This window comes from Ammospiza caudacuta, chromosome 24 (genome assembly GCF_027887145.1).
Source record: "Ammospiza caudacuta isolate bAmmCau1 chromosome 24, bAmmCau1.pri, whole genome shotgun sequence".
Taxonomy (NCBI): domain Eukaryota; kingdom Metazoa; phylum Chordata; class Aves; order Passeriformes; family Passerellidae; genus Ammospiza; species Ammospiza caudacuta.
In genome coordinates, this window is record NC_080616.1 from 6,844,226 (window position 1) to 6,856,467 (window position 12,242).

The following is a 12,242-nucleotide window of genomic DNA, read 5'->3' on the forward strand; positions in this document are numbered from 1 at the left end:
CCTCCTTCTCCCTGCCACACGTTTAAATCTATTTGATCCACTCTAATGGATTGATCTACAAGTTTGTGCACACACATCCTGCTTTGGACGGGCGGCTGGCAGCGCCTCGCCCATCACGGCCTGTCAGCTCCACTCAGCCTCACCTCGAGCGCAGAGCGAATCCAATTACAGGATAAAGGGTTTTCTTCCCCTCCATATGGTCTCTATAACGCTGGGGCTTTATCTTGCCTTAACCCCTTTCCTGGCGAGGGAGCTCCCAAGCCCGGCCTAAGCGGCTCAGCGCCGCGGCCCTGGGTGGCTGCTATGTGATACGGGAAATGGGGTCTTCCCAGGGCACCCAGAGGCACATTCCCCCCTCTTTTCCTGCCCACTGGGGAGGAATGAGCCCCCCAGGGGAGGGAGATTCAGGGCAGCACTGGTTATAAAAGCAGCCAGAATGAGCCCAGCCGTGCAGAGCTGTGCTCACAGCCAGGGTTCGCGGGGCTGTGCGTCAGCCCAGCACCAGGAGCTCAGCACAGATGTTCCCTTCATGACTGATTTGTTGTGCTCTTGCATTTCCCTCCACCTTGCTCTGCCAGGTGTTACCTGGGTGGCAAGTGGCTCCTGTGCCCAGCAGGGCTGGGGTTGGGCACCACAAAGGGCTCCAGGAGCCCCCCTCCCCTGTGTGAGCTGTGCCTGTCTCTGATCCCTGTGAACCAGGCGTGTCGGCTCTGTGCAAGCCGGTTATTTGATTATAATTATCCCTTGCTTTACACAGGACATGAAAGCCCAGAGCAGCTCAGGGCCCCGTCACGCCGCGCGCCAACAAACAATGAGCGAGAGACAATCCCTGCTCAAAGCAGGAAAACCTGCAAGGGGCAAGAAAAGCCTTTTCTTGAGGACAAACACAGAGCAGCAAAGCTCTCCTCCCGCATTAGGCAGGGCCTGGAATTTGCTGCTGTCGTAGAGTCAGCACAGAAAACAACCGGGAGCTCTCCTGGAGAGAGAGCAGCTCATAAACTTTCCCTGCTAAGAGACAGCAAATTAAAGCCATCTCTGTGACAGGGCTGCAGCAGGAGCTGAGGTTGCATTCAGGACACGTCCTGGAGGGACCAGGCGCTCTCAGTGGTGTCATTTCCCTGCTCTGGGTTTACTCGAGGCCTTGGCCATTGCTCCGGCTGTGCTGACCTGCCCAGAGCTCTAAATCCTCCAGCCCTGGGGCAGTGACCCCAGGGGACACATCCATGAGGACAGCTGGGAGGGTACAGCCCTCTTACAAAGCACAGGTGACTCAGGCTTACCTGCTCCACAGGCAGCTCCCAAAAAGGGGAAGGGCATGATCCAGGTCGGTTCAAACCCTCTCAGCCCAGTTGTCCCTTTGAAAGGTGGCTGGGGGCCACCCATGAATCTAAATCTCCTCCTCACTCAGCTGCCAGGTGAGTGGAGAGGATCTGCTGAGCCAGGGAAGGTCCCTCTACCAAAAAGTGCAGCTGAGTGTTCCCCCAGCACCCAGACTCAGTGTCCCTGTTCCCCCACAGCTTCCTTTGCACCACTCTTGACTTTAGAAGAGGGCAGGACACCCCAAAGTGGTGCTAGGAAGGGATGGGAGGTGACAATTAACTTTCCCATGGGGTACCTCTGTCCAGATGCAAAGCCTTGGAGAAGCTCCTGAACTTTGGGACGCTGCTGGCACTGGCAGTGAGGTCCAATTGTTTTTGAAGTGAAATCTTGGAGCTGAAGATTTGCTTTCTCTTTTGAAGGTGGGCCACCACAGTGAAATATTGGAGCTGGAGAGAGTTGCTTTTTCCCATGGGAGCTGGGAAGTGCACACTGGAATTGAGGCAGATGCACAGTTGGTTTTGTGGATTAGAATTTCTGGGATCTCCTTTGATATTCAACTCATCCTGCAACAACGTGCCAAATTTTTGTACAAATTTTTTGAGCTTGACTATGGCCAGGAAAGGCAGGAAATTCCTCCAGGGAAAGCTCTGTGAGAAGCAGGGCCATGGGACTCCTCCACTTTCCCCTCATCCCCTCTAGGAAGACCTGGAGCAGGAATTTGGTGCCTGGTGGTTTCACGGTGCGACGATTCCAAGAGGCACATCCATCCCGTGAGGAACCCACATCCCTGTTCCCAGGGCACCTGAGGGTGGCCTGACCCACTTCCCTGCACCACGTCCTACTTCTGCACCCACTGGGTCAGGAATTAGGACACCATCCATGCCGACACCCCCTTAGCCTTCCGCTCCAGCTCCAGGCGTGCAGGAGCCCTCATTCATCCATAACTTTTTCCATGGGCTGTGCCTTGAGGAGGAGGAGGAGGCCCAGCTTACCTCGTTATCCGATCAGCTCCCTTAACCCCCCACATCCCCAGGATTAAGGGAAGAGCTGCCCTAAGGCGCCTTAGGCAGCTCCCCTGGAGAAGGAGCCCCCATGACCCAGAAGGAAGAAATGGGGAAGAAGAACTTGGATGAGATGGAGCATTGGCACTGGCCCTGGGGATCCCACACTCTATGCTGGGAGCCTGGGAGAAGCTCCCTTCCATCCCTCTGGCTCTCCCAGGCTGTGCTGGTCTCTCTGCAAAGAGCTCAGGACATCTTTGCTCTCCTTTGCCCCGTGGCTCAGCCAGGGATGTGATCAGGGCTTACACAACCAAGAGCTCTGCCCCAAAACGCTACCTTTACCAAAAAATTACCAACTGCATTACCTTTGGGATGGGAAGTGGCTTCCCCTCCTACCTTTGCCGAGCTCCAGGCCCTTGGCTGTGTCAGCAGAGCCTGGATTTGGGATGCAGAGCCCGGATTTGGGATGCAGACCCCAGCAGTCCCCACACTGAGCCAAGCACCTGAAACAGAGCCCAGCCAACAGCTCAGACCCACAAAGCTCAGTCCAGTCTTCCCCCAGTGACCTGCCCAAGGTCAGTGGGGCAGAGCTGGCCACTCCCCAGTCCCCAGGTGGTCTCACAGGGGCCTTCAGCCGCCCAGGGACACCCCAAACCTGTGACACACTGTAGACCCCAGAACGGCCCATTTTCACATCGCTCCTCCCAAACTCCCCACTGCTCCTCCCACCTTTGCCCCTCTTCCCAAGCGCTCCCCACCCCATCCCTTCCTGCCCCCAACACCTTAAACAACATTAAACACTTAATGGCAATTAATACTCTTTAATGCAGGTTTTGGGGCCAACTGGCTGCTTAGAGGGTGCTTAAACCATCAGCCCCTCTCAATCCCGTTGCCCTTGTCATACAAAGTTAGCCGAGCCCCTCGTCAGCCTCCCCCTCCCGGAGGGTATAAAACCACCCCGGGGCGCGGCACCGCCAGCCCCCGGCGCGGCACAGGGCAGGGCACCGCCTCCATCCCCTCACCTTCTGCTGCTCCTCGTAATTCGTCCATTTTTTGGGTCGGAGGGGAACCCTCTCAAGGGGGTGGGGCTTCCCTTTTGTAATTAATCAGGGTCGGAACTCAATTCATTGCAGACAATCCCTCCGTAGCCAGGGCAGCATGAACGGGACGGAGGGGATCAATTTCTACGTGCCTATGTCCAACAAGACCGGGGTGGTGCGGAGCCCCTTCGAGTACCCGCAGTACTACCTGGCCGAGCCCTGGAAATACCGCCTCGTGTGCTGCTACATCTTCTTCCTCATCTCCACCGGCTTCCCCATCAACTTCCTCACCCTCCTGGTCACCTTCAAGCACAAGAAGCTCCGGCAGCCCCTCAACTACATCCTGGTCAACCTGGCGGTGGCTGACCTGTGCATGGCCTGCTTTGGTTTCACCGTCACCTTCTACACCGCCTGGAACGGCTACTTTGTGTTCGGCCCCATTGGCTGTGCCGTGGAAGGATTCTTTGCCACGCTGGGAGGTAAGGGATGGGCATGGGAGATTGGGGTTTCCTTCTCCAGGGCTTTGGGAGTCTGGCTCCATCCTTCATGGCACTGTTGGGATGTGCAGAGTTGTTCCTCCATGTGTGAGGCGAGCCCTGCACTTAAAATGGGGGAGGAAAAGAGATTTCTGTGTGTTTGACCTTCATAGCAAGGAGCCTCCATGGCATGGGGCAGGGAAAGGAAGCCTGGGAAGGGATGCTTGTGTGTAGGATCCAGTCTGGGGTCACCTGGCCCTGCTTGTCACAAGGTGCTTACCAGAGACCTGCCAGGAATGACCACAGCGTGTTCCAAATCAACGCCAAGCAGCTCAGACCAAGAACAGGCTTGCACTTGAGGTCTTTTCCCAACCTTCACGATTTCATGATTATTCCTTAACCCAAAGGCTTCCCTTTTTGGGGAAATAGAGGGTTTAGAAGGGGAAGATAAATCCCTCAGGAAGGTAACCCCACAGAAAAGCTAGAGATGTGGAGAGATGAGAGGGCTCACAGCTTATCCAGGGGCAAAAGGAAGGTGAGGAGGATCCAGGGCAGTTCCCAGGCTCCTCAAGGATGGCTCAGCTCTGTCCCAGCTGCACCAGATTTGAGTGCCCTTGGGATTTTCCTTGAGGCATTTCTCAGGGACACACACGAGTGCTGCCAACACTTGGCCCTGCAGAAAAACAGGGAGAATTCACTCAGCAGCCGAGCCCACGCAGCCAGCCCTGCCCACGCCACACCTCGTGATGGATCTGACAGCCACCAGTCCTTGCTGGAGACACCCAGAGCCACCACAGGGACTTTGCTTTCCTTCCCCTAAACGGTGCCATTTCCCACAGTGATGCTGCTCTGAAAATACACATTTTAAAAACACGGATATTCTGCCAAAGGCACAGCTGAATGTCCTGATCCAAGGCAAGGAGCAAGGAAAGGCTTGGTTTTGGGGTCTGAAGATCCCAAAGTCTGCTCCATCCCTGCTCAGTGAGCCTTGGGCCGCGTTATTTTGCCTTTCCAATGTTTATACCTCTCAGAGGAGGAGGAGGAGGAGGCTCCTGTTCCCAGGGAAGGAAGTTGGCTGGGAAGCAGCGGGCTGTGCGAGCAGCAGGTCCCCAGCGAATCCCAGCACAGGGTGTCGTTATCAGCAGCTTATCACAGCTGGGGGCATTAGCAGGCTTACAGCACGAACTAAACGCTCCCAAATCCCCTGAAGTTTAATTATCCCTCATAAATACATGTGCACGTTCCCCACCCACACAGTCCCCCCCTCCCCGCGCCTCCCCCGATCCAGCGCCAGCAGAAGGCTCGTGAAATGCACAATTTAAAGGAATCAACAGGTTTGGAGGCATCTGGCAGCACTGCCAGGAACTGTGCTTCCCCACGCCCAGGTGGGATTCACTCCCTTGATTCTTAATTTATTAAAACCCCTCCGCCCCCAGCATCCCCTCTGCACGTTATGGGTGGAGGATTCCCAATTTCCTAGCAGGATGCTGCTTATCCCACGCTGATCCCCAGTTCCCCTGCTCTCCTCTGGAAGCACCAAGGGAAGGTGGAGCCCATAGGGGCTCTGGCCACACCGTGGGCTCTCCCTCTCCTCCCTGCAGGCCAGGTCGCCCTGTGGTCTCTGGTTGTCCTGGCCATCGAGCGCTACATCGTCATCTGCAAGCCCATGGGCAATTTCCGCTTCTCCGCCAGCCACGCCATGATGGGCATCGCCTTCACCTGGGTCATGGCCATTTCCTGCGCCGCCCCGCCGCTCTTCGGCTGGTCCAGGTGAGCCCCAGGATCCCCAGCAGCTCCTGGATCCCTGCAGGGAGAGCAGGTGGATCCAGCAGGGAAGTGCTTGGCCTTGGAGGAGGGAAATGAATGTCCCGTTGTCATGGGAGGGAGCGTCACAGCAAGCTGACACTGCGAGCACCCAAACCACCTGTACCACCCTCCCAGCATCCCCCATCCTCAGGGAATTCCATCCCTGTTGCCCCCAGGGAGGGTCCTGGAGCAGATTCCCACCTTTCTCCCTGCCAGGTACATCCCGGAGGGGATGCAGTGCTCCTGTGGGCCCGACTACTACACCCACAACCCCGACTTCCACAACGAGTCCTACGTGCTCTACATGTTCGTCATCCACTTCATCATCCCCGTCGTCATCATCTTCTTCTCCTACGGGCGCCTCGTTTGCAAAGTCCGCGAGGTAACGGCGGGAGGGGACTGAGGGGACAGGGGGTGGCTCAGGCAGGATTGGGGGATGCGGGTTGGGGTGCAGAGCTGCCCCTCACCACCCTCTGTGCGCACAGGCAGCTGCCCAGCAGCAGGAATCGGCCACGACCCAGAAGGCGGAGAAGGAGGTGACGCGGATGGTGATCCTGATGGTGCTGGGCTTCATGCTGGCCTGGACGCCCTACGCCGTGGTGGCGTTCTGGATCTTCACCAACAAGGGCGCCGACTTCACGGCCACGCTGATGGCAGTGCCTGCCTTCTTCTCCAAGAGCTCCTCCCTCTACAACCCCATCATCTACGTGCTCATGAACAAACAGGTGAGACAGCCACGTCTGGGGGCTCCACGGGCACGTTGCTCCTTCCCAGAAGGATCTCAGTCCATCCTGGTCCTGTGGCACGTCCCTCCTTGCCCCCAGTGCCACCATTGTCCTTTCTCTCCCCTCCCCAGTTCCGTAACTGCATGATCACCACAATCTGCTGCGGCAAGAACCCCTTTGGGGATGAAGAGACCTCCTCCACCGTATCCCAGAGCAAGACCGAGGTCTCCTCCGTCTCCTCCAGCCAAGTATCACCTGCATAGAGAGCATGGACAGTTTGAACTGGGGTGACCTGCCGAGCTCGGGGACCCCGACAGACGCCCCCCAGCCATTCCCTCGTGCCCCGGCCCCCTCCCCTGCAGGGAAATTTGGCTGTGCCCGTCCTGCTGTAGCTGTGCAGACCCCACCCCACACATCCACGTGGCACTCTGAGCTCTGCCAGAGTTCTCCCACTCTGAGGTGCTCCCAGGAGCATGTCACCTCTGGGGGACTGTCCCTACCTGTCCCCATCGAGTTTGAACAGCAGTGGTTGGTGGGGACCCCAAACCTTTTCCTACCTGAATCTCACTCCCCGCCAGCATCGCCCTTCCCTGGGCTCCAGGAGCATCACAGGAGCACCCAGAGCTCATTTGCAAAAATCTAAATATTCTGGCAAAGCCTCAGGAGCAGGACCCTGTGGCTGGGGTGGCCCCAGCTGCCCCTCACCATGGCCTGAGCCTGGAGCTCTCTGAGCCACGCTCCCACCGGGATTCCCAGAGGAATCAATTCCTGCAGCCTCTATAAATCAATATAACAAACAGAGCCACGAGCGGGCTCTGCCTCCAGCCCAGCTCCCTCTATCCCCAAGACAACGCTGTAGATACATTTTTTTGTCTTGGAACCTGTAAATATTTGCTCATGTCCTTTGAAATCTCTATCCCTCTCAGCCCTTTCCTTTCTCCTCCTGTTGCCCACTCCAAAGCAGAGAAATTCCCCTTCCACCTCCGCTCTGGCTGGACAGGCACGGCCAACCTTGGAGGGTGGGGCCGGGACCCGAGCTCTTTCCTGTACATATTTTATAAATAAATAATCTCATGTCAGCACAAGGACGTCTGCAGTCAAGGAGTAGGGGTTTAAAAAATTAAGAAATAAACAGAAGCAGCACAGAGAAAAACACAGATGCTCAGTCCTTGTCCTTTCTCTTGGGCTGTGGGGACAAGATGCTGGTGGCCAGCTGGGGGAACACAAGACACAAACCTGCAGCTGTCCCAAAAGCCATGGGAAGGGGAATCTGTGGGGGACACCATCCCCACAAGGTGGCAGCCCCATTAGCTGGAGCACCAAAGGTGTTTAGAGGCAAAAATTGACACACAGGGCACAGCCCTCGCTGCCCAGCCAGGGGTTTTGTACTTTAATATTAAAGATTTCCCCATGTAGCCTTAAATAAAGCTTCAGCTGAGAGCTCCTTGCACAGTTCAAATTCTCCTCCTTGTGGGCCCCTTCCAGGCAGCGTTGTGACAGAAATGGAAGAATCAGGGAAAAGTTGTTCCCTGTGTCAGTGAATTCATTCAGGAGCGGCTGGAGAGCGATCCCAGTGCCAGAACCTCGCCCTCCTCCCCTCCCTGCTCAGCTCACACCTCCCCTCGCCAGTGTTTTTCCTCCTTTTTGGGTCCAAAGCCACCAAAACCAGCGGGAAGTCCCAGGCTCATCCCTGGCAGGGATAGGAAGCATTTTTGCCCCCAAACACCAGGCCTGGGAGGGGAAGGATGCAGCCCCAGCCCCTCTCTCCTGTCAGGCACCCTCCTGTCTCTGCACCCACCCAAACTTGGGGCTCCTGGCCAGGATTGCCCTGGAGCAGCTCCCACACCACTCCTGCTGTGCTGGATGATTCATGGCCACTCTGCCCATCCCAGGAGCCTTTTTTCTTTCTCTACAAAGCCCCAAACCAAGCTCAGAACTGATTTCTTCAAACCATGCGAGCAGGGGAGGAGCAGCCACCAGACAACCAAAAACCCAAACCTCACCCAGCCCAACAGACCCAACCCTTCCCTGACAGAAAGCATCTCATTCAAAGGTTCCTCTTGAAAAATCACCCAGGAGTTCTTCCCTTCCACTTTTCCATAAATCCATGGGTTTTTCCAGGCACTGCATTCGCAACCAGCAGGGACCATCCTGGCATCACCCACTCAGAGCAGGCACCACCAGCTGCTCCAGTGCTGCTGGCCTGGCACTGCTGCCACCCAAATTCAGATACAAACTGAGGAAAGCAGCCAGACTCATCCAGGGAACGGAGACAGCTGCAATCTCAGGCCCAAAGGGCATCTCAGTGTCTGACTCCCATCCTCCTGCAGCTGGGACTGCTCCTCCTCATCCCAGCGCTGCTGTCATCTGCTTTAGGAAAAGTGCAGTAATTGGCTCAATTCATTTTAAATCAGTTCTCATTTGTGCAAGCAGCACTCAGGGAAAAGCAGCTTGGAGTTTATAACATCCTGATTTGGAGCATCCACAGGGATGAGGGGGAAATCTCAGTGAGGTTTTGTGGTCTTTGCCCCACAGCCCTGGGCACAGACAGAACCCAAAGAAAAGGGACAAACCAAGGTGCTGGCCCAGTGCTGTTCCCAAAACCCTCATCCTGCCCAGGGCTGATCTTTCCAATGGCACTGCCTGGATTTCTCCCAGGACGTTTTTATCCCATCACTGCAGAAGGAGCAGCTCCACGCCAGAGGGTCTGGCTCTGCTCGTTTGTCTCTGCCAAAGGAAAAACATCTCCTTGTCCAGCCACAAGGAACAAGAAGATTAAAACCCTCAAACACTCCCCCCTTCCCTCTGTGCCATCACACACAGCACTGGAGGTGCCAAATCCCTCGCTGGGGTGCCCAGACCCTGCTACCAGGGGGAAAAGCTGCTCCTTAAGGGAAAAGCTGCTGGAATTAGAGCTTGGGAGAAGCCAGGATTGGCCCTGACAGTGCCAGGGGGACCTTGCACAGCCCCAGCAGCCCAGGGAGACCCAGGCAGTGTTTGCCTCCCACCCAGGAGGGTTCAGGAGTCCCCACATTTGTGTCACTTCCCAGCAGGGCCACGTTTGTGTGACATCCCCAGCCCGAATCCATCAGGGCTGCCTGTGTCACGTTAGCAGCAATGAAAGGATTCAAACAGCAATTCCTTACTTTTATGAACAAATAGCCCTGGCTGGATGATTCAGGCAGCATTCAATTCCCAGCCAGAAAGTGTCAGCAAAATCCCAGCCTCTCACATGTAGGTGGATAACTGCAAATGAAAGGAGGGAATTATTAGCACTTAATACTCGGTGGGTTTGCACTGCCCGTGCTCCTCTCCAGGAGATGCCAAACGCTCCAGTGCTCCTGCAGCTGGGGGGGCCCTGCCAGGGGGGCTGCAGGGATTGGGGTGATGGCTTTGGACACTGGGATCCACCTCACCCCGCTGCCAGGGCCCTGCTCCAGCCCAGCCCCACCAGAACCCCTGATCTCCTGCAGCCTGTCCCTTCCACAGCCCTTTTCTCCTCTGATTCATCCTCTCCAGAACCCCTTTTATCCTCCAGACTTTCCCTTCCAGAACCCCATTTCTCCTCCAGCTTGTTCCCTCCAGAGCCCCTTTTCTCCTCCAGCCAGTCTTTTCCACAGCCCTTTTCTCCTCCAATCCATCCTCTCCAAAACCCCTTTTATCCTCCAGACTTTCCCTTCCACAGCCCTTTTCTCTCCCATCCCATCCCATCCCAAGCCCCTTTTCTCTTCTAGCCTGGCCTTTCCAGAACCCCTTTATTTCCTCCATCCCATCCTCTCCAGAACCCCCTTTCCTTCTCCAGCCTGACCCCTCCAGAACCCCTTTTCTCCTCCATCCTGTCCTTATCAGAGTCCCTTTTATCCTCCATCCCATCCCATCCCATCCCATCCCAAGCCCCTTTTCTCTTCCAGCCTGTCCTTTCCAGAATCCCTTTTCTCCTCCACCCCATGCCATCCTGAAGCCCCTTTTTCCCCCCAGCCCATCCCCTCCAGAGCCCTTTTCTCCTCCCCACACCCCCTCTCCATCTCCCCCTCCCCACCCAGGGACCCTCAGGGACCCCAAACCCTCGGTGACACAAATCCCCAGCTCCAGAGGGACCCAGAGAGGTTCCCCAAGCACCTGGGGCTGCTCCTGGCCGTGCAGGATTGTGCTCCTCACTCTCCATTTCTCCTTCACCCAGCCTGCCCATATTTTTCTTGTTCATCAGACTGACAAATGGGCAGAAAACAGACTCCTGGTGATTTCCTGCACTGGCTGCCCACTCCTCCTCTCCCCTCGGCGATGACTGAGAGCTGAAAAAGCAGGAATAGCATATAAATTTCCTCCCTGCTTTAATAAATACCTCTATTACCTTGTGCTTTCCCCCGGCTCGCTGTGCAGCTCCTGCTGCCCGCCAGGCAGACGTGATAAACCAAAATTCACATTTCTGTGGGCAACCAGCAGCAGGGCTCAGGCAGGCTGGCAGCAGCATGGGAGGGGTGAAGCTCTCACCTCGGGGGTCTGGCTGCAGCTCCACATCATCCACGGGGAGATAAATTAATTCATTTATTGCCAAAGGGGAGCTGGGGTGTGTCTGGTCCCTCTGTGGACTCCCTGTGCTGGTTCCAGGGGGAGGAGGGGTCTCATCATTCCCAGACACCTCTGAGCCCCTCGGGGTGAGCCTGGGGTTTCCTGAAGGGTGGGGATAGAGACAAACCCTGCTAAAATCTCTGCAGGGGGAGCAGAAGGGTTTGGTGGTGGAGGAAAGGCTGTCACAGCTGGGATCTGTGCTGGATTCCTCCTCCCTGGGCTTCTTCTCATCGAAATCCTTGCCTGGGGCTCTCAGGACACCCAGGACAGGATTTGTCACTGTCCCTTGGCCAGGAGACCCCCGAGCAGTGCGGGACCAGCCCGAGCATCCCAGCGGGATGCAGAGACCTCGCTCCATCCCTATCCCACTCTATCTGAAGGACAACAGGCAAAACCCACCGGCCTTTTATACCCCCAGCGCTGCCAGCAGCCCTGGGGCACCCCTGTCCCCTCTGCCACCCCCTGACCCAAGCGGGCAGTGCCACTGTGCCCATCCCCGGGCACCGCAGCCTCGGCTCCTCCTCCTCCTCCCCCGGAGCCGGATTGATGGCGGTGTTCGCAAAAAACACCTTCAAAAGGAGCATCGGGAGGTGGCAGCCTCCCAATTCCCCCTCAGCCGGCGATTGCTGCGCCTCATCCCCTTGCTGTATTTAACTTTTGTATTTAACGAGTTCCTAAACAGGAGCAGCAGCGAGTGGCAGCGCCCGTTCCCTCCCTGCCAGGGGCATTGGGGGGCCCAGCCGGGAATGGGAAATTCCTCCAAAGTCCCTTTGATTTATGGCTCCCGTTAATCCTCCAGGAGGGCCCCGAGCGGCCCGAACCTGCGAGAGATGAATGACTGAGCAGCTGGTTAAATATTCTGTAAGGGTTAGAGAGCATCGGTGGGAGAGGGGATTTCAGAGAGGGAGGGACACAAAACTAAAAATGGAGCCTGAAAAGTGGAAAAAGGAGATGGGGAAGGGAAGGGAAGGGAAGGGAAGGGAAGGGAAGGGAAGGGAAGGGAAGGGAAGGGAAGGGAAGGGAAGGGAAGGGAAGGGAAGGGAAGGGAAGGGAAGGGAAGGGAAGGGAAGGGAAGGGAAGGGAAGGGAAGGGAAGGGAAGGGAAGGGAAGGGAAGGGAAGGGAAGGGAAGGGAAGGGAAGGGAAGGGAAGGGAAGGGAAGGGAAGGTGAAGGGCATGCCTGCAGTGGGATCAGCACAGCCAGGGGTTTTGGGGGAATATCCCGTCCAGATGTGCCCTGCCAGCTGTGCCGTGCAGATGTGCAGGGCTGGCCTGCCCCTCCAAAGGGGAGGAGGACCCCGGGAGCA

The 12,242-nt window shown here is 56.5% G+C and overlaps 1 protein-coding gene across 1 annotated transcript; it reads left to right on the top strand.

The window, feature by feature from the left end:
* The first annotated feature begins 3,479 nt into the window (after window positions 1-3,479).
* On the top strand, window positions 3,480-6,631 carry LOC131567551 (green-sensitive opsin). The gene is made up of 5 exons (XM_058819206.1): window positions 3,480-3,840; window positions 5,439-5,607; window positions 5,860-6,025; window positions 6,129-6,368; window positions 6,500-6,631. Exons 1-5 carry the CDS (start codon window positions 3,480-3,482, stop codon window positions 6,629-6,631), a joined length of 1,068 nt encoding a protein of 355 aa, XP_058675189.1.
* The last annotated feature ends 5,611 nt before the right edge of the window (window positions 6,632-12,242 follow it).